The sequence below is a fragment of the Oncorhynchus kisutch genome, linkage group LG4 (assembly GCF_002021735.2).
Source record: "Oncorhynchus kisutch isolate 150728-3 linkage group LG4, Okis_V2, whole genome shotgun sequence".
Lineage (NCBI taxonomy): Eukaryota > Metazoa > Chordata > Actinopteri > Salmoniformes > Salmonidae > Oncorhynchus > Oncorhynchus kisutch.
This window is the reverse complement of record NC_034177.2, coordinates 57,617,147-57,638,223: the sequence shown is the minus strand read 5'-3', so window position 1 is coordinate 57,638,223 and position 21,077 is coordinate 57,617,147. Positions and strand designations below refer to the sequence as shown.

The window sequence follows — 21,077 nt, the reverse complement described above, 5'->3', positions numbered from 1 at the left end:
CTGAATGTTCGCGAGTGGCCCAGCCAGAACCCGGACTTTAACATCTCTGGAGAGACCTGAAAATAGCTGTGCAACGCTCCCTATCCAACTTGACAGAGCTTGAGAAGATCTGGAAAAATAAATTGGAGAAACTCCTCAAATACAGGTTGTCCCAAGCTTGTAGCGTCAGACCAAGAAGACTCGAGGCTGTAATCGCTGACAAAGGTACTTCAACAAAGTACTGAATCAAGGGTCTGAATACTTATGTAAATGGGATATTTTAATATTTTAATACAATTGCAAAAATGTCTAAAAACCCATGTTTGCTTTATAATTATGGGGTATTGTTTGTAGATTTATGGGATACTTTCAAAATGAACTGTAATTTATAAATGAAGCATTCGTGTTTAGTGAGTCCACCAGATCAGAGGCAGTAGGGATGACCAGGGATGTTCCCTTGTTAAGTGTATGAAGTGGACAATTATCCTGTCCTGCTAAGCATTGTAATGAGTACTATTGGGTGTCAGGGAAAATGTATGGAGTAAAAAGTACATTATTTTCTTTAGGAATTTAGTTGAGTAAAAGTTCATATACCTTCAAAAATGACTTAAGTAGTACTTTAACATTTTTACTTCACTGGCACTAGGGCACACTGTTTTTAAAATGTACAACATAAAATGAAAACGAGCATTTTCAGGATGTAGGCTACCTCGTTTCACTCACTCCATTTCCCGACTATTTTCATCCATTTTGTGCCTATAGACAAAACCCAGCTTCAGGCTGCAGTCTTAAATCACACACAGACACACATTGTGGTATCAAAATAGGTTTTATTTTACATATTCGAACATTGTCAAAACTTGAACTTTTTTTGCATATAAATCTTTTAAAATAAGACAGTTCAAATTATGAAAATTGTACAAAAGTAACATTCACAAAAACGTGTTAATTATTTCCATGACAAATTGAATTCCATCCTTTTCTGCATTTTCTAATTTACACCCACCACCAATGCCATAGGAGAAAGACGATTGGTGAGATCAAGTACAGTAAACAGCAGCGGTAGCGTGATGTCACAGGGCAGGATTGAAGAGTTCGCCAGCTAACTTTCCTAAATATTCTGGATTCATATGTTCAAGTTAATATACACTTGAAATTGGCACAGTAACTGACTCACTCAACATTCCAAACGACTGATAGAGTTTCTTTCTTAACAAACCGGAAATTCAAGAGCTAGCCTACATCTGAGCGTTTCTCAAAGTTCGCTGGCTAACTCTGTGAACCCACTATGTTACACTCCTCCAGAGTAGTTTCCCTGTTAGTGGTGGTTAATCTACTGAAGTGCCCGAGTAGCTTTACTGAACTGAAGTCTATCTCTGTAAGCCTGTCAATTCCTACGCCTGTAATTTCTGAGCCTGAAGGTGGCACTACAGCCATTCTGTATAAAGAACCATATAGGGATATACAAGCCATATAGATATACACGTATACACATATAGATATACATGTATACACATATAGATATACACGTATATACATATAGATATACACGTATATACATATAGATATACACGTATATATATATATATATATATGTATAATATATATAATACAGTATGACGCTGTAATACAGTATGACGCTGTCTGCCCAAGTCACTAGTCACCTCAAGCTCTTTCCTGAGAGTTAACACTAACGCTACCTCTCTACCTACTAAATACAAACTAAAAACTACTGAGCTGAACTGAGTGAAGTAAAAATCAAGATGTACTGAGCTGGCCTGGTTACACAACCATAGTTGTTGGCCTGAAATTATGCTGAAAACTTTGAAATGGACCATGTGAAAATAAAATATTAGAGCCAGCTCAGTTTGAACGGAACGATGGTGCAAGAAAAGCATCGGCCTTCCGCTCTACCTGTGTCAATGTAGTCGGAGCCGGTTTGTCTGGTTTTGCATTCAATAGCCACACATGGCCGACATACAGTGTAGTGGTTCCAGGCAAACCGTCAACAGCCCTTGTATTAGTAGTCCTGTATTCTCTACTGGAGGTGTTTCACAGTAAACAGAAAGAAAATAAAAAGGGCCAGTCTGACTTCAGTATCCTTCTGCCAGCCAGTTTAACTGATCTTAGATCATTTGTTTAACCTCAGCCTCAAACAGAGAATCAACCCATCTAACTACAACTATTCCACTGACACTAGATTCCCGACTGAAAATACACACCAAGACTACACTACCCAGAAGCCCTTTAGCTAAGAATGGCAATACAAGCCAGTCCTCTTGCAGCCCTTAGGCCCACTACAGAAAAACAACTATTTTTACTCAGTCTCCCATTCATAGGTTCTAAGAAGAGTTCTAAGGAGTTCCACCGGGTGTTTCTGCACTTACGAGAAGTCCAACCCATGTGTGCCGACAGACAGACTGAAGGTTTGTAGTGTCTCGTTGTCCTGGCTCAGATCTGCTCTGGGGTAAGAATGGAGTATGGGCTCACACACAATTTCGCATTTCCTTTCGCTCTCCCTCAGTCTCACACACACATACCCCTTTCTTGCTCTCTCACACATGCAAACACACAAACTGTGGATGACTAGAAAGAGACCGGAGTACCAATACACCAAACCCCATTTAGAATCAGAACCCTTTAGTTCAGAATTAGTGTTGCCTTCTTTACATTCTAGTTAAGCTAAAAACAAATTAGACAGTAAGGCTGAACTTAATGTTCAAGTTCAATTTAAATTCATTATTTTGCATAAAGCATCAAACAACAACAACAACAAAAATCATACAATTCCAAAAAACAAAGCCAAGAGTTGCATCCGATGCAAAGCTGCACATGTAGAGCAGGGCGACTGAGAGCCACCTGCCTAACACTCAACCCAGGCCAGATATCAGCATTAATGACTCTACTGATCCTTCCCACCGACTGCCTGCTCAAAACAGGTGTAGACAGACCCGCTTGCCCTCTCCCTGCGACCCCCCCCTCTCACATTTTTCTGAATTTCTCTTTCCATGCTTCTCGCTCACTCCTTCCTCTCCCCATCCTTTACCAATCCCCCTTCTCCCTCCCCCTCTCTGGCCGATAGAATTAAAACTAAAGCCTTTACGCACCCCAATTAGGGGAATGACTCCTCACACCTTCCTTTGTCCCTCAAACCCTTCAACTGACAGACAGACAGACAGCTAGTCTCGGATCTTAGTGTCTGGCCTGTTCAGAGGCTTTCGGGGGCTCAGGGTCCTGGGTAGGGCTGTGTCCCTCGACAAACATGTTAGGGATGTCCTGGCCGAAGTAGATCTTACTGTTGGCTGCTATCGCCTGGTACTTCATCAACTCAAGGTACTCGGGTGTTAACTTCAACTGGAAAGATGGGAGAGAGATGATGTCAGAGTGTGTGTGTGTGTGTTTGTATATAGACATATATATATATATAGACATGTCTTACCCTGTTAGCTTCAGCAAACTTAGCGGCTGTATAATACTCTGCATCAGCCCTGGCCTTCATTTTTGCCAAGAACGCAGTGTCTGAAATAGACACAGAGTTCATTAATATGCGCACACACACACACACACACACCACATACCACACACACCACACACACACACCCTCTATTTCAGAGATCCTCTTCTCAGTCTCTTTCTCCATCACCTTCTGTTGGAAATGAATCTGTGCTACTTCAGCCACCTTCTGAGCCTCTGAGAGAAAGACAGCGGTGTGCGGTGGGGAAAAGAAGAGAGTATATAGTGTTACGGTTTATTAGCTCCACTTAGCTCTCCAGTTATTTCAGATACACAACTGGTTGTGTACTGTAAGTGTGTATACTAATGAGATGGAGTGTTGCTACGTTACCGATGACGGCTTTCTTCCTCTCAGTCTCAGCTTCTTTCTCCACAACCTTCTGAGTCTGAACGGTTACCAACAGACGAGTCTTCTCCCCCTCCCTACACACACAGTGAGAGAGAGAGAGAGAAAGGTTACACACACACACACACAGTGAGGTTTATAGAAATAACAAAGAAAATAGAGTGAGACACTGGAACAATGATAGAGAGAGAACAGAAGAGAAAAAGAAAGAGTGAGAACACTCACATGAGCTCAAAGTTTCTCCTGATGGCCTCTGGGATTTTGGGCTTGGTGACTCGGACAGCCTGGGACATAAGAGATGAAACAGGAAAGAACATGCTTTGTATTGTTTTCGAAACATTACATGTATTACTAGTAAGAAGAATTGTGGTATACTGTTTCATTTCATTTTTTGTGACCCAAGTCTTTTAACCAAAAGAACACAGAAGATGCGAAACATGGCACCTGCCCCTTTAAGGGTGGGAGATTACCATGGTAACGTGACTTGAGTCATGTCTATGCAATCTGGTTTCAGAGCTGGTGCACCTCAGCCACGCTCAAGGTCCTAAACGAAATCATAACCGCCATCGATAACAGACATTACTGTGCAGCCGTATTCATCGACCTGGCCAAGGCTTTCGACTCTGTCAATCACCACATTCTTATTGGCAGACTCGACAGCCTTGGTTTCTCAAATGATTGCCTCGCCTGGTTTACCAACTACTTCTCTGATAGAGTTCAGTGTGTGAAATCGGAGGGCCTGTTGTCCGGAACTCTGGCGGTCTCTATGGGGGTGCCACAGGGTTCAATTCTCGGGCCGACTCTCTTCTCTGTATACGTCAATGATGTCGCTCTTGCTGCTGGTGATTCTCTGATCCACCTCTACACAGACAACACCATTCTGTATACTTCTGGCCCCTCTGGACAGTTTTAACTAACCTCAAGACGAACTTCAATGCCATACAACTCTCCTTCCGTGGCCTCCAACTGCTCTTAAACGCAAGTAAAACTAAATGCATGCTCCTCAAATCGATCACTGCCCGCACCTGTCTATCACAGTGCCATCCGTTTGTCACCAAAGCCCCATACTCTAACCACCACTGCGACCTGTACGCTCTCGTTGGTTGGCCCTCGCTTCATACTCGTCGCCAAACCCACTGGCTACAGGTTATATACAAGGCTCTGCTATAGGTAAAGCCCCGCCTTATCTCAACTCACTGGCCACCATAGCAGCACCCACTCATAGCACGCGCTCCAGCAGGTATATCACACTGGTCACCCCTAAAGCCAATTCCTCCTTTCCTTCCAGTTCTCTGCTGCCAATGACTGGAACGAACTGCAAAAATCTCTGAAGCTGGAGACCCATATCTCCCTCACTTGCTTTAAGCACGAGCTGTCAGAGCAGCTCACAGCACCTGTACATAGCCCATATGTAAACAGCCCATCTACCTACCTACCTCATCCCCATACTATATTTATTTATCTTGCTCCTATGCAGCCCAGTATCTCTACTTGCACATTCATCTTCTGCACATCTACCATTCCAGTGTTTAATTGCTATATTGTAATTACTTCGCAATCATGGCCTATTTATTGCCTTAACTCGCTTATCTTACTTCATTTGCACTCACTGTATATAGACTTTTTGTTTTCTTTTGTTCTACTGTATTATTGACTATGTTTTGTTTAATCCATGTGTTGTTGTGTGTCGAACTGCTTTCGTTCATCTTGGCCAGGTCGCAGTTGCAAATGAGAACTTGTTCTCAACTAGCCTACCTGGTTAAATAAAGGTGAAATTTAAAAAAAAGTTTGTTCCTGTGAGAATGAGTCTGACTAGTAGCTGCTTTGTCTTCTCTTCCCAAACATTGAAAAACAACCAAGCTTGTGAACAAAACAAATGTAAATAGCCAAGAAACACATTGACAGTCTCACTTTAGTAGACTTTCTTTTCAAGTAAATGAGACCAACTTTTATACGTGTGCAGCACTTCTAAACATGAATATTTCACTCAGCTCTTTACATGCACACAGCCCCAAGCCAGGGTAAAATTCATACACTGAACAAAAATAAACATTCAACAATTTCAAATATTTTACTGATACAGTTCATATAAAGCAACTAAGCCAATTGAAATAAATTCATTAGACCCTAATCTATGGATTTCACATGACAGGGCGGGGGTGCAGCCATGGGTGGCATGGTTACACGTGGTCTGCGGTTGTGAGGTTGGTTGGATGTCCTGCCAAATTCATTGAAGGCAGTTTACGGTCGAGAAATTAACATTCATTAAATTATCTGGCAACAGCTCGTGGACATTCCTGCAGTCAGCGTGCCAATTCCACATTCCCCCTCAAAACTTGAGACATCTGTGGCATTATTTTGTGTGACAAAACTGCACCTTTTAACGTGGCCTTTTATTGCCCCCAGCACAAGGTGCACCTGTGTAATGCGCATGCTGTTTAATAAGCTTCTTGATATGCCACACCTGCCAGGTGGATGGATTATCTTGGCAAAGGAGAATTGCTCACTAACAGGGTTGTAAACAAATTTGTGCACAAAATTTGAGAGTATTGACCACTTCTATATGGTCAAAGTAGATTATATTTTTGTTCAGTGGAGTGCTTTGACTTTGTGTGATTAATTAACCAGCTATGAAACTAAAACGCCAGATACTTTGAAAACAGCTACTGCAGCATTTATTTTTTGCTATAAATGTGATCATACTTGGGCACTGTGGAACACAGACCACCCGCCAACGTGGCTGGTGAAATAGACATATTACCCACCAATGCCAAAATCTACCCGCATTTGGCAGGTGTTAATTTTAGGCCCGGATTGTCAAACGCTGCAGATAGAAGTGCCACAAATAGCACTGATGCGATTCCTTATTCTACATGTCAGAGAGGCATTATTGTTCTACGTAACATATTATTAACTGAATGTTCCAAAACATTGCTTCCTACTGAATGCACCCAACCACTCAGGTGAGGGTGTGTTTGTGTCAGGGTTGGGGTCAATTCCCATTTAATTCAGTCAATTCAGGAAGTAAACTTGGCGCAAAGTGGTAATTTCCCTTTACTTCCTGAATTGACTGACTTAAATGGGAATTGACCCCAACCCCAACCCTGACATAAACACACAAACTCACCTGAGTTGGAATGGAATCAACCCCGATCCTGGTGTGTGTGTGTGTGTGTGATTGACCCCAACCCTGGTGTGTGTGTACCTGTATCGTCAGTCCAGGCGCCATAGAGTTTAGGTCTTTCTGCAGAGCGATTTTCAGGTTCTCATCAATGATGTCTGACAAACCAAGACGCAAGAGAGGAAAAAAAAAAGATTAAAAAAATAGAGTTATTAGGCTGATGTATAGAAAGTGTCTCGGCAGATATACAAGTGAGTGAGTGCTCACCAAACAGCTCGATGTAGACCTCCTGTAAAGTGTGTACGCTGCAGAATTGGTTGAGTTCATGGTGAATCTTGTTGAAAATGAGAGTTTTGTCATAATCAGCTGTATAGTTCTTCACTGTGTCCACCACTGAAGAGAGAGAGAGAGGTTAGTATACACTAGGAAAGTAGAAACGTCACCCCCCCACTCTCCCCCCTTTCCAACTACATAGCAACGGGGACAACGTAGGTGTCCTAGGGATCCACTCTGTTAGCTAGTAGTTCTGAAGGTCTTACCAGATGAGGGCACCAGCATGTTGACCACCTCTATACGGTCAAAGTAGATCATCACTCCCCCACTGTGGAGAGAACACATCAGAAACATGGTCACGAACATGGTCAACGTCCTCCGCCACACAAGCACACACACAAACACCTTTCAGAAACACCATGCAACGGTTCTAGATTTACCTAGTTCCACAAGGCACGTTCTTTATCTCATCAGTTTGAAGAGTCGTCTGGAAGAGAAAGTTTTTTTAGAACTGATCTGTAGATGTAATAAAGGCCAGCTTGATGTGGTATCCAGAGTTAGAAGTCAGGGGTCAGATCGTACCTGTACTGATCTGTAGGTGGTAAGAAAGGGCATCATAATGTGGTATCCAGGGCCGTTGGGTGAGGTTAGCAAAGCTCCTCCTCTAAAACACAGAAATGAACCAATAATATGAATCTATTCTTCACAGTACTTCACTACCTGGTGAATGGATGACAGAGGGTTGGGGGTCATGGATCATACCTGTAGTACACAGCTAGGTGTCCCTCCTCTATCTTATGAATGGAGGAGTGCAGCAGGATGGCCATCACTGCAGTTACTGCACCAACTACTGCCCCCACGTGAGTCATCGTCATCCTCACCCGAACTCACCTACAACACACACAGAGTGAGAGAACAAAAAAGAGAAAACAAAAGATGAAGCAGTGCTTTCCATATATTCCTTTACCAGCGGTGGGCTGCCAAATTGTTGCCACCACTACAAAAAAAAAATATTACAATTTGTATTTAATATAAAAACACAATTTTCGGGTGGTAAAACGTTTTCAGTGCAAACTGTATAAAGATGGAGCTATATTTTTTATATAAGATCATCTGAGAACTAACAATCACGTAAATAAAACTAAGTCAGGGAAAATCTAAAATTCAAGTAATGGGGCAATTAATTGAAAAAAAAATGTTTTAGTCACTCAGATTTGGAACACGGCATAAGGCATGGCAAAATGTGTCGGAAATTAGCTTCAAAGCCACAAATGTTCTCTCAACCCCATGACAAAATGTGTAGAAATGCAGGAAATTCACTTTAAAACTGTAAAATGTTGTCTCTACCTATGGCAAAATGTGTAGAATTGTTTTAAATTAGCTTTAGCTTTTTTAGGCTAGGCAGCAGTATTCGGAAGTTTGGATGAATGAGGTGCACAAAGTAAACTGCCAGTTACTAAAGCCCAGAAGCTAGGATATGCATATAATTGGTAGATTTGGACAGAAAACTCTAAAAGTTTCTAAAACTGTTAAAATTATGTCTGAAAGTTTCAAATCAGGACCCCTAGTTTGGGAAATGCTAGTGTAGCCAATATCAGGCAAGAATGACAGCTAACGCACATTTCTTGAAGTGATTTTCACCGAACTACGGCATAAAAGGCTAACTCCATAAAAACAGAATGATTCTGAATACTCCCAAGTCCCAACTTCAGCAGACAAGTTTCAAATAATCGCTGAAGTTTCTAGCCAATCATTAAACTAACTAGCTAGCCTTCCACAAGCTGATTCCTCCTGACACAGCTGGTGTATCGGAGTCAGGTTTGTAGGCCTCATTGCTCGCAAAAACATTTTCAGTTGTGCCCACAAATTCTCTATGTGATTGAGGTCAGGGTTGTGGGATGACCACTCCAATACCTTGACTTTGTTGCCCTTAGGCCATTTTGCCACAGCTTTGGAACTATGCTTGGTGTCATTGTCCATTTGGAAGACCCATTCGCAACCAAGCTTTAACTTCCTGACTGAGGTCTGAAGATGTAGCTTCAATATATCCACAATTTTCCTGCCTCATGATGCCATCTATTTTGTAAAGTGCACCAGTCCCTCCTGCAGCAAAGCACCCCCATAACATGATGCTGCCACCCCCGTGACACAGTTGGAATGGTGTTCTTCAGCTTGCAAGCCTCCCCCGTTTTCCTCCTAACATAACGATGGTCAATATGGCCAAACAGTTCTATTTTTGTTTCATCAGACCAGAGGACATTTCTCCAAAAAGTACAATCTTTGACCCCATGTGCAGTTGCAAACCATAGTCTGGCTTTTTTATGACAGTTTTGGAGCAGTGGCTTCGTTCTTTCTGAGCGGCCTTTCAGGTTATGTCGATATAGGACTCGTTTTACTGTGGATATAGATACTTTTGTACCGGTTTCCTCCAGCATCTTCACAATGTCCTTCGCTGCTGTTCTGGGATTGATTTCTGTCTTCGCACCAAAGTACATTCATCTCTAGGAGACAGAACGCATCTCCTTCCTGAGTGGTATGAAGGCTGCGTGGTCCCATGGTGTTCATACTTGCGTACTATTGTTTGTACAGATGAACGTGGTACCTTCAGGCGTTTGGAAATTGCTCCCAAGGATGAACCAGACTTTCTGTCTTGGCTGACTTTCTGTCTTGGCTTTTGATTTTCCCATGATGTCAAGCAAAGAGGCACTGAGTTTGAAGGTCGGCCTTGAAATACATCCACAGGTACACCTCCAATTGACTCAAATTATGTCAATTAGCCTATCAGAAGCTTCTAAAGCCATGACATTAATTTCTGGAATTTTCCAAGCTGTTTAAAGGCACCATCAACTTAGTGTATGTAAACTTTTGGCTCACTGGAATTGTGATTCAGTGAATTATAAGTGAAAAAATCTAAACAATTGTTGGAAAAATGACTTAGGACATCTACTTTGCGCATAACACAACTGACTTTCCAGAACTATAGTTTGTTAACAACAAATTTGTGGAGTGGTTGAAAAACGAGTTTCAATGACGCCAACCTAAGTGTACGTGAACTTCTGACTTCAACTGTACGTAAAGGACTCTTGTAACACTTATTTGGTGGTAATGTTTCCCCACATAGTCAGAAAATTGATGGTTAAATTCATAAACGGTGCATACGTTTATTTATTTTTCTCCCCAATTTCATGGTATCCAATTGGTAGTTACAGTCTTGTCTCATCGCTGCAACTCCCATACAGACTCGGGAGAGGCGAAGGTCGAGAGCCGTGCATCCTCCGAAACACAACCCAACCAAGCTGCACTGCTTCTTGACACAATGCCCACTTAATCCGGAAGCCAGCCGCACCAATGTGTCGGAGGAAACACCGTACACCTGGTGACATGTCAGCGGGCACTGCACCCATCCCGCCACAGGAGTCCCTAGTGCGCAATGGGACAAGGACATGCCTGCCAGCCAAACCTCCCCTAAGCCGGACGAAGCTGGGCCAATTGTGCGCGGCACCACAGATCTCTCGGGTCAAGGCCGGCTGCGACGGAGCCTGGACTCGAACCCAGACTCGTGAGGCCCGGTGCATACGTTCTAACTATAATGTACTCATATTCTCATATACTCATCAATATTACATTATCAAATCAAAATCAAAAGTTTATTTGGCATATGCACAGGATACGGTGGGGTGAATAGGAATATGACTGCATTGTACCGTTTACTATTGAAGTAACAATTTGATTTATGTTTTCACACAGTGCCAACAACCCCCAGAGACTCAGACTTGTCCCTCCTGTCACACTACCAACCAAGCAAGAGTTTCTCAAGGAATTCAGTGCTAAGGGCTTGGGGGGAATTTTGTTTTACTCTTTGGCGTTTTAGGCTGGGTTTCTGTACAGCACTTTGACATCAATAGATGTAAGAAGGGCTTTATAAATACATTTGATTGAAAATACAGAATGGCAGCCATTATGCTCATTACAAGTATATTTCAGTTATTGTCTTCAATAATAAGTGAATCGACAACGTCGTCCCCACAATGACAATACGTACATATCCCAACCAGAAGCCATGGATTACAGGCAACATCTGCATTGAGCTAAAGGCTAGAGCTGCCGGTTTCAAGGACTGGGACACTAATCCAGATGATTGTAAGAAATCCTGCTACACCCTCCAACGATCCATCAATCAGACAAAGCATCAATACAGGACCAAGATCCAATCCTACTATATCTTCAGGGCCTGCAAACTATCACGGATAACAAACAGAAGTCAAGCTGGGAGGTGTTCAGTCACACGAGCCAACCAGACGAGCTAAATACCTTCTATGCTCGTGCAGAGGCTAGCAACTGCGGAGGCTAGCAACACTGAACCATGCATGAGAGCACCAGCTGTTCCCAAAAATTGTGTCATCACGCACCATAACCGATGTGAGTAAGACCTTTTAAATCAGGACACGTACACAGAGCATGTGCTGACAAGCTGGCAAGTGTCTTCTCTCGATAACCCAGCATGTAATACCTACATGTTTCAAGCAGACTACCATAGTCCCTGTGCCCCAGAACACCAAGGTAACCTGTTTAAATGTCTATCACCCCATAGCACTCACATCTGTAGCCATGAAATGTTTTGTCTGTTTGGAGCTCACTGGAGTGGAAATTGAGGGCCCAGAATATTTTATACAATGTTGCAAGTTCGCTAGCTTGAGCTTCAGGCCAGACCAAAGTTAATAGTTGTTACAATGTTTCAAGTTCCTTGCAGACAAGCCATGAATAGTCAATGTGATTTATAGGATATTTATAAAAAAAAAAAAAATCGGGATAGTTTCTATGTAGGGTATTTTTTACTTAGTTGACAATGGCAACAGAATTTACTTATAGAATTTTGATTAATCACATGATAATTGTGATTTGAAGACTAGTATAAATGAAACTGTTCCACGAAAAAGTCCATATAAAAATCATAACTGGCACTCCAAATGGAAAATGTTGGCAACCCCTTGTGTAGCCTATTAGGAGCATAAGAGCAGGAGCGTAACCAGGTTATCTTTAGCTCTGGCTCCCTCAAGTCATTTGTGTCTTGATAAATTCATCAGTGTGCTTAAAAATCAGACAAGCTCAGTTGCCGAAATACAGTTGATTTTATTAAAACACATAGGGTGTGTCTATATTAGGGAAAAATACCTGTTTAAAAACTTCGACCAATCGAAATAACAGATGACTATGTCGAACCAAAATTTTTGAGGGGGTCGGGGACAGCCCTACGTTCTAAACCAGGGCTCGACAATAACGCTTGTCTACTTGTTCAGTGCAAGTAAAAAAAAAAAAAATATATATATATATATATATATATATATATATACACATTTTTTAAATATAAATTTTTAAAAAGTCAGACAACCAGAATATAGATTTCAGTTGTCCAAATTACTCTGATCAGAATTGGATCAGGCAGCTCACAGCAAGGCAGTGCATTGAGTAAATTGCCTATAGCCTATTTCAATAAACATGTTATATTGACACAAAGCAAGAGAACAATGTAGAAGGAGCTAAGTATGAGTCTCACCAAAGCAGCGGAAAATATCTGGTCAGAAAACGGAGAAAAGAATCTCTCGAACGTTGGATGATCTGTGGCAATAGCCAAATTTTATATTTAGCGGATACGCCGTTGTCTTGTTATAGAAGCCCAAATTCTCTCTTTTTGATAAAATAATTGGCCTACTAAGTCACTCTTTCAGTTTAATGCATACTACATGATTTCTCCTACTACACTATTTCATGATCAAACAATTAAAGAAGCCTATAACTCTGCTAGATATCTCAAAGTTCTAAGTGTTTTTTTTAATAACCCCAAAACATGGGAGGCCTAAATTAATAATGAGAAAGACAGATTAAATAGTAGCAATATATACAAATCTAATGAGAAAATGTCAACAAACCTTATAGTTGAACAAAGCATTAGAAGACTGAAATAATGCAGGCATGTAAGGCCAGAAAACAAATCCCTCCTTGCCATTGCGAACCAAGCAACCAAAAGCCTAATCCTACTAACTGAAATATCATAAAAGCAAATTAAGACAAATTAAAGTTAAGTATATTTTCCAAACTATTCTAATAAAGTATTTAAATGTCCTAAAGTTGCAGCTTTTAAAATGGGAATAACTATGAAAGTCAAGGTCTATGCTATTCAGATTTATTTTGAATGAAAAAAATATTGGTTGGCCAGAAAAATGTAAATTGAGCAAACAATACCTAGATGGAAAAACACAATGAGGAGTAAAAAAAACTTTTTAAAAATAAATTTAAAAAAACTTTGCCTACAGCTGAGAAAAGCTTTTGAAAGAAATATAAAAATAGGCGTAGGCCAACTACACATTATTCTACCAATGTGCAACCTACCTACAATGCATATAAACTCTGCAAAAAAAGAATCAACACTTTTTCAGGACCATGTCTTTCAAAGATAATTCGTAAAAATCCAAATAACTTCACAGATCTTCATTGTAAAGTTTTTAAACACTGTTTCCCATGCTTGTTCAATGAACCATAAACAATTACATGCACCTGTGAAATGGTCGTTAAGACACTAACAGCTTACAGACGGTAGGCAATCGAGGTCACAGTTATGAAAACTTAGGACACTAAAGAGGCCTTGCTACAGACTCTGAAAAACACCAAAAGAAAGATGCCCAGGGTCCCTGCTCATCTGCATGAACGTGCCTTGGGCACGCTGTAAGGAGGCATGAGGACTGCAGATGTGGCCAGGGCAATAAATTGCCATGTCCGTACTGTGAGAAGCCTACGACAGCACTACAGAGAGACAAGACGGACAGCTGATCGCCCTTACAGTGGCAGACCACGTGTAACCCCTGCACAGGATTGGTGCATCTAAACATCACACCAGGGGGACAGGTACAGGATGGCAACAACTGCCCAAGTTACACCAGGAACGCACAATCCCTCCATCAGTGCTCAGACGCTCAGCCTATTGCGGACGGAGGCTGGACTGAGGGCTTGTAGGCCTGTTGTAAGGCAGGTCCTCACCAGACATCACCGGCAACCACATCACCTATGGGCACAAACCCACCGTCGCTGGACCAGACAGGACTGGCAAAAAGTGCTCTTCACTGACGAGTCGTGGTTGTCTCACCACGGGTCATGGTCGGATTCGCATTTATCAAAGGAATGCGAGTTACACAGAGGCCTGTACTCTGGAGCTGGAACGATTTGGAGGTGGAGGGTCCGTCATGGTCTGGGGCAGTGTGTCACAGCATCATCGGACTGAGCTTGTTGTCATTGCAGGCAATCTCAATGCTATGCGTTACAGGGAAGACATCCTCCTCCCTCATGTGGTACCCTTCCTACAGGCTCATCCTGACATGACCCTCAAGCATGAGAATGCAACCAGCCATACTGCTTGTTCTGTGTGTGATTTCCTGCAAGACAGGAATGTCAGTGTTCTGCCATGGCCAGCAAAGAGCCCGGATCACAAACCCATTGAGCACGCCTGGGACTGTTGGATCTGAGGGTGAGGGCTAGGGCCATTCCCCCCCCAGAAATGTCCGGGAACTTGCAGGTGCCTTGGTGGAAGAGTGGGGTAACATCGCACAGCAAGAACGGGAAAATCTGGTGCAGTCCATGAGGAGGAGATGCACTGCAGTACTTAATGCAGCTGGTGGCCACACCAGATACTGACTTACTTTTGATTTTGAGCCCCCCTTTGTTCAGGGACAAATTATTCAATTTCTGTTAGTCACATGTCTGTGAAACTTGTTCAGTTTGTCTCAGTTGCTGAAACTTATGTTCATACAAATATTTACACGTTACGTTTGCTGAAAATAAATGCCGTTGACAGTGAGAGGATGTTTTTTTTTCTGAGTTTATGAGCCTAATAAGAGAGGAGGATGAGGGGGAAAACAATTCAATAATTATCCAGTTCTGAGAGCCCATGATTTTACACAAAACCCACTCTCTTCCACTTTTTCTATTCAAGGCTTCTTCTTCTCTATCATTTATTTAATATCTCAGTGTCCAAAGTTTAGCCGATTTCAAGACTCACAGCCAGCGAGGCTTGCTGACTGTGTCAGCCACTCCATCTGTACGCGTCGGCACACAGACAGGCCTAGACTACTACTCGTCTTTCAGGCCACAGCTCCGCCAGTGGAATAGGCTGATCGAAAAAGATTTGGCTCCTCTCATCCTTCCCGTAGCATGCCAGCCAAATCCGTAACAGTCAAAAAAAATTGCCATGGCTGCTACAGGGCGATAACATATCATTTTCAGTCACCCATTTGGTTGATGGTGTTACAGAGCTTTTTCTGGGGGGGTCCGAAAGACAAATGGCAAAAAAAGGTCATGTCAAGCCCTGTAAACAACATTGGACACATGAATGTTCTTGCAACATTCCCATGAAATGTGTCTATAAAAAATAATTATTATATTCTGAGAACACGGCAACCATGTTCTGTGTTTGTTTGGTATGATGTTGATGGGCGATTCTCCCAACTCTCAGAAAACTAACCTGGAATATTCTTGCACCGTTGCAATAAAAATGTCAGGGCTTAACAGTAACTTTTTTTTGCCACTTTTACATTGGACAAGACTTTTTTTTTGGACAATAAAAACAAAATAAATGTTTTTACTTGTGTATGATGCAAGGAACCAATACAAAATCAAATACATTACCATCTTTTTTTTTTAACCATCATTTTTTCTAAGGTTACCCTCTGCCTATTGGCTTCTTCACATAATTCAAGCCTGTCTTAAAATACAACACTGCCCCTTTAAGGCTCTCCTGGAGAATGGTTGGCAACCCTTGGTAGCATATAAAATATTCCAACATTACAATAACAGCCAAATACTTGTAATGGCTTTATAAAAGAATTCCCTCCAGGGCTCGAAATTACCCATTGCCCTTTGGATGATGAAAACATGTCTACGGTTCAAAACCAACTCTGGGACAGTTCTGAGATGACAGATCTAAAATTCATAAAATCTCTGTACATAAAAACAATGTTGGAAAGCAATGAGGATCATGCAACAGAGCAGACTGTTGGCTAAAAATGTCTAGTTTTATTTATTCATATTACACTGAACAAAAATGCAACATGTAAAGTGCCATGTTTCATGAGAAAAAAATTATAATAAAGCCCTTTCCTCGGGAGAAACCAATTCTGATTGGCTGGGCCTGGCTCCGCAGTATGTGTGCCTATGCCCTCCAAGGCCCACCCATGGCTGCACCCCTGCCCACTCATGTGAAATCCTTAGATTAGGGCCTAATGAATTTATTTCAATTGACTGATTTCCATATATTTAGAATAACTCAGTCAATTATTTTTGAAATTGTTGCATGTTGCGTTTATTTTTGTTCAATATATATATATATATATATATATATATATACACACACACACAGTGTATTCGGGAAGTATTCAGATCCCTAGACTTTTTCCACCTTTTATTACGTTACAGCCAAAATTGTTTACAAATTTATGAAAAATAAAAAATAAATCAGAATTATTCAGACCCTTTGCTATGAGACTCAAAATGTAACTCAGATGCATCCTGTTTCCATTGAGCCTCGATGTTTTCACAACTTGGAGTCTACCTGTGGTAAATTCAATTGGTTGTACACGATTTGGAAAGGCACCCACCTGTCTGCATAAGGCCCCACAGTTGCAAAAATCAAGCCATGAGGTCAAAGGAATTGTCCGTTGAGCGCAGAGAAAGGATTGTGTTGAGGCACAAAAAAACGGTCTGCAGCATTGAAGGTCCCCAAGAACACAGTGGCCTCCATCATTCTTAAATTGAACAAGTTTGGTACAACCAAGACTCCCTCCTAAAGCTGGCAGCCCGGCCAAACTGAGCAATCAGGGGAAAGGGCCTTGGTCATGACGGTGACCAAGAACCCGATGGTCACTCTGACAGAGCTCCAAAGTTCCTCTGGAGATAGTTGTCTTTCTGGAAGGTTCTCCCATCTCTGCAGCACTCCACCAATTAGGCCTTTATGGTGGAGTGGCCAGGTGGAAGTCACATGACAGTCTGCTTGGAGTTTGCCAAAAGGCACTTAAAGACTCTCAGACCATGAGAAACAAGATTCTCTGGTCTGATGAAACCAAGATTGAGCACTTTGGCCTGAACCTGGCACCATCCCTACATCATGCTGTGGGGATAGTCAGGATCAAGGCAAAGATGAACGGAGCAAAGTACAGCGAGATCCTTGATGAAAACCTGCTCCAGAGCACACAGGAACTCAAATTGAGGAGAGTGTCATATCAGGTACAATAGGACAACGACCCTAAGCACAAAGCCAAGACAACGCAGGAGTGGCTTTGGGACAAGTCTCCGAATGTCCTTGAGTGGCCAAGCCAGAGCCCGGACTTGATCGAACATCTCTGGAGACCTGAAAATAGCCGTGCAGCAACGCTTCTCATCCAACCTGACAGAGCTTGAAAGGATCTGCAGAGAAGAATGGGAGAAACTCCCCAAATACAGGTGTGCCAAGCTTGTATCGTCATACCCAAGAACTCACATTAACACAAAATGATTCATTTTCCACACAGGGGAAAAATAATGCGTGTCAGAAATATCATGCTGTGTAAATGCAGATCTAAAATTGTAATTTCTGCTGTGATCAGACTAATTGTGCTTCAGTTGCACTTCTCCACTCAGATGAGAATTCACAAAACGGCCATTCCAACAGCAGACAGCGCTCTGACTGACGTGTAGCTTTTGTCTCCAGCACTTTTGTTGGTGTAGCCAGCCTGCATGTCTCCGGTAAAAAACTCAAGATTAACTTTAAGCAAAACATTAGGAAATGTTGCTGGCTACATTTTTTCTATGATAAACATTAGAAATACGATGGCCAAGCAACTCATTTTCTTGTGAGGCTTGACAGCCAAACAGTGTTCCATTTCTGTCCATGAAAATTAAGCTATTTTCAGCAGAATATGTTGCACTGATGGATTTTCTGTGAAGTTAAACTATGGTTGTAAGTCCCTGATCACAATATTGAAGCAAAAAAATCCTAAACTTTCAATATAAAACGGCAACCCCTGTCGATACACAGCTGGACTCACCTTCTCCTGTTTTCTCCAGTAGTGGAATTTACAAACAAGCACTCAAAACCTCAACTGTTCTGGGGAAGTATAAAGCTCCATAATGTGGAAGGTGAAATGAAGAACATGCTTTATCTCCTTACGCATTGCACAAGTTGGCTGCAGGTATTTACTTAAAAATAAGTTACAAATATTAACATTTCTTTAAAAACTAAAGTAATAGTAAACAGTAGTAAACCCTGTGGCTATTTCCAAATACCCCGGCATAAGGTATACCGCCCAAGCCTAATAGATACGCTAGCCTATTAGCCACATTATAACTGACTTGTGATCCTTGCCCTTGCTAGTTTGATGATCTTGACATTCCCAACCTGAGTTACATTCGTCCGTTTTTGTCAAAAATATTGAGTCATTGAAACAAACAGTGCATCCTGAATGGAGGCTGCAAATAAATGTACCAGGCCAGCTGTGATTTACAACCTGATAACTTTCTTGGTAGTCCAAAAAATATAGCTATTGGCGAATTATATTAATCATGCATTGAACAGCATCCATCTATTCTGACAATGCCTTAATGTACATCATGCGATGTTCATTCAAACATAACCTATTTTTAAAACCTCTTATAAAGTTGGTTTTGCAGCATAAACTGGGAAATGTATATTTCACTGATTTAAGAGTTTCATATCAAATAAAATATTGGTCAGGCATATTTAGCAGAGGTTATTGCAGGTGTTGCGAAATGGTTGTGTTCCTCGATGCAAAGTAATTAAAACGTTGTCAGTTTCCACTTTAAGGGAAAATTCTAAAGTTGTGGGAATATTTGTTGTTGGCTGGGAAAGGCTCATCAGGATGGACTCTCTGCACGACGTAACGTCATCAATTTGGGCACCAGGCTATACCGTATTCCTCCCTCGATTGTCATAGTCAAGGCATGCTTGGCTCAATAGCTATCGATGACAGAAAAAACGAATATCCAATATAAAACTTATTATACCTGATTTGACATTAAACAAAAGCCACGGGTTTAATGGAGAATCACCATATTCAACATCCCCTGTAAACCCAGATTCTGGTTCAGGCATGTAACCAAAGACATGGAGAATCAGTTTCTGCCTTAGTTAATTAATTAGTTAATTAATTCGCAATCACACTTGTAGGCGATGTCATGGCGACGTTGAATAGCTAAGCGCATGCGCACAAACACGTCATCGGATCGGTCGTCTCACGCCAAACAGCGCATGCGCACGCAGTCAAATCAAAGGCACTCCTTTGATCTAAAGTTGTTCTTGACGAAAACGTGCCAGTTTGTCACTTTCACAAGGTTGGAGTAATAACATGTTAAACTACTTAAGACATTGGCTCGAATCTAGGTTGTCTTTAGTTTTCGGGAAAAAATTGACTAAGAAAGAATTATTTTCACTTCTCTCATTGCTTTCTCAAACCCAGGCCTGGTCTGTTTCGCGAACGTTACCGGAAGTCTCGCAATTTGCGCCTCTGGATTTAGAAACTCTGATGTAACATAGTATGTGTGAATAATACCGTTATAGTTTAGAAATACTGCCTCGTCACAGCTAACGCTAACTATCAAGCCTACTCTATCAAGTTAAAAACAGCCAATAATCACTGCAATAAAAGCTATTAACCAAGTTGGCTAGCTAGGTAATTTATTATCTGATATGTTTCGTGTTAGCTAGCTAGCTAGTTCAGCCCTGCTAACTTTGCAAATCGCACGTCATGCCTGAAAATAATACATACGCCAAAACTAGCTATTAGTTCCAATTTAGTTCATGTGCAGACTGAAGGGCTTCATACAACCTTACCAGTGTATTGAAGCGATAGATCTTTTATTTTCATCCAGTTGACATCGACCCATCAGCACCTCGTCAGCAACACTGAAGTACTTCCGGGTCACGGAATTTATAAAGTGTTCAAATTAAAGTCCTCCACGTAATAGAAAAGTGTCATTAACCTATAGTATTTTAAACATGTATTTATGAATAATGTATGAAAAATATTTGTCTAAACATTAACAATGATATTTGTTCATATCTAATTTACATTTGCATTAAATGTTGGTTTTAAAACATGTTCCGATGTCAAATAAATGCCTCCAATGCAAATCACTGTATATGCATTACATATTGGCTTAATCTTCAAGCCTCATATCCACTATGAATTGTCAATGAAGAAGTCCGCATCGCAAGGTTGCGGTGCGTTCTGTGTAACACGTGTTCAATATTTTCAACTCGTGCATTGCTTGACTGTGGTGGTACAAACGGAAGTTCATAAACAGTCAAGCCAGTTAGCTTGCTATCTAACAAAAAAGCTAACCACTTTTCTAGATAGTTTAGCTAAAAAACTTTCCAGTTAAGTATTTCACATTCAACTGACTACAGCGAAAAATAACCTTATCCATGCTGCAAACCTTTTTGCAGCCTTGCAAAGCACATGTGCATCAAGTACTGAAAATGCAGACTAGACATCAGGCAAAAACAACATATGGCAAAGGGTGCATCTGGTGTACATATGGCATTATTTTAATTTCACCTTTATTTAACCTGGTAGGCTAGTTGAGAACAAGTTCTCATTTACAACTGCGACCTGACCAAGATAAAGCAAAGCAGTGCGACACAAACAACAACACAGAGTTACACATGGAATAAACAAACATGCAGTCAATAATACAATAGAAAAAGTCTATATACAGTATGTGCAAATAAGGTAGGATAAGGGAGGCAAGACAATAAATAGGCCATAGTGGTGAAATAATTACAATATAGCAATTTAACACTGGAGA

The 21,077-nt window shown here is 41.3% G+C and overlaps 1 protein-coding gene across 2 annotated transcripts; it reads right to left on the bottom strand.

Moving 5' to 3' along the window:
• Positions 1 to 1,632: 1,632 nt before the first annotated feature.
• Positions 1,633 to 20,194, bottom strand: erlin1 (ER lipid raft associated 1). 2 transcript variants are annotated; one of them, XM_020481369.2, is made up of 12 exons: positions 20,101 to 20,194; positions 7,995 to 8,123; positions 7,815 to 7,896; positions 7,673 to 7,719; positions 7,499 to 7,560; positions 7,227 to 7,352; positions 7,044 to 7,117; positions 4,064 to 4,122; positions 3,824 to 3,915; positions 3,580 to 3,669; positions 3,419 to 3,498; positions 1,633 to 3,333 (listed from the first exon to the last, which is right to left on the bottom strand). In XM_020481369.2, the coding sequence occupies exons 2-12, from the start codon at positions 8,105 to 8,107 to the stop codon at positions 3,172 to 3,174; spliced, it is 987 nt and encodes a 328-aa protein (XP_020336958.1). In that variant the 5' UTR covers positions 8,108 to 8,123; positions 20,101 to 20,194; the 3' UTR covers positions 1,633 to 3,171. The 2 variants fall into 2 exon arrangements, with proteins under 2 accessions (XP_020336958.1, XP_031679135.1); XM_031823275.1 differs by having other exon boundaries at positions 3,419 to 3,669; positions 20,101 to 20,169.
• Positions 20,195 to 21,077: the final 883 nt, after the last annotated feature.

Excerpts from the sequence above, each read along its gene's own strand:
- erlin1 (XM_031823275.1), bottom strand. The coding sequence starts at position 8,107 with ATGACGATGACTCACGTGGGGGCAGTAGTTGGTGCAGTAACTGCAGTG. Across the intron at positions 7,897-7,994 it reads CACCTAGCTGTGTACTACAG|AGGAGGAGCTTTGCTAACCT; the intron begins GTATGATCCATG and ends TCTGTGTTTTAG. Across the intron at positions 4,123-7,043 it reads CGCCTGGACTGACGATACAG|GCTGTCCGAGTCACCAAGCC; the intron begins GTACACACACAC and ends CTTATGTCCCAG.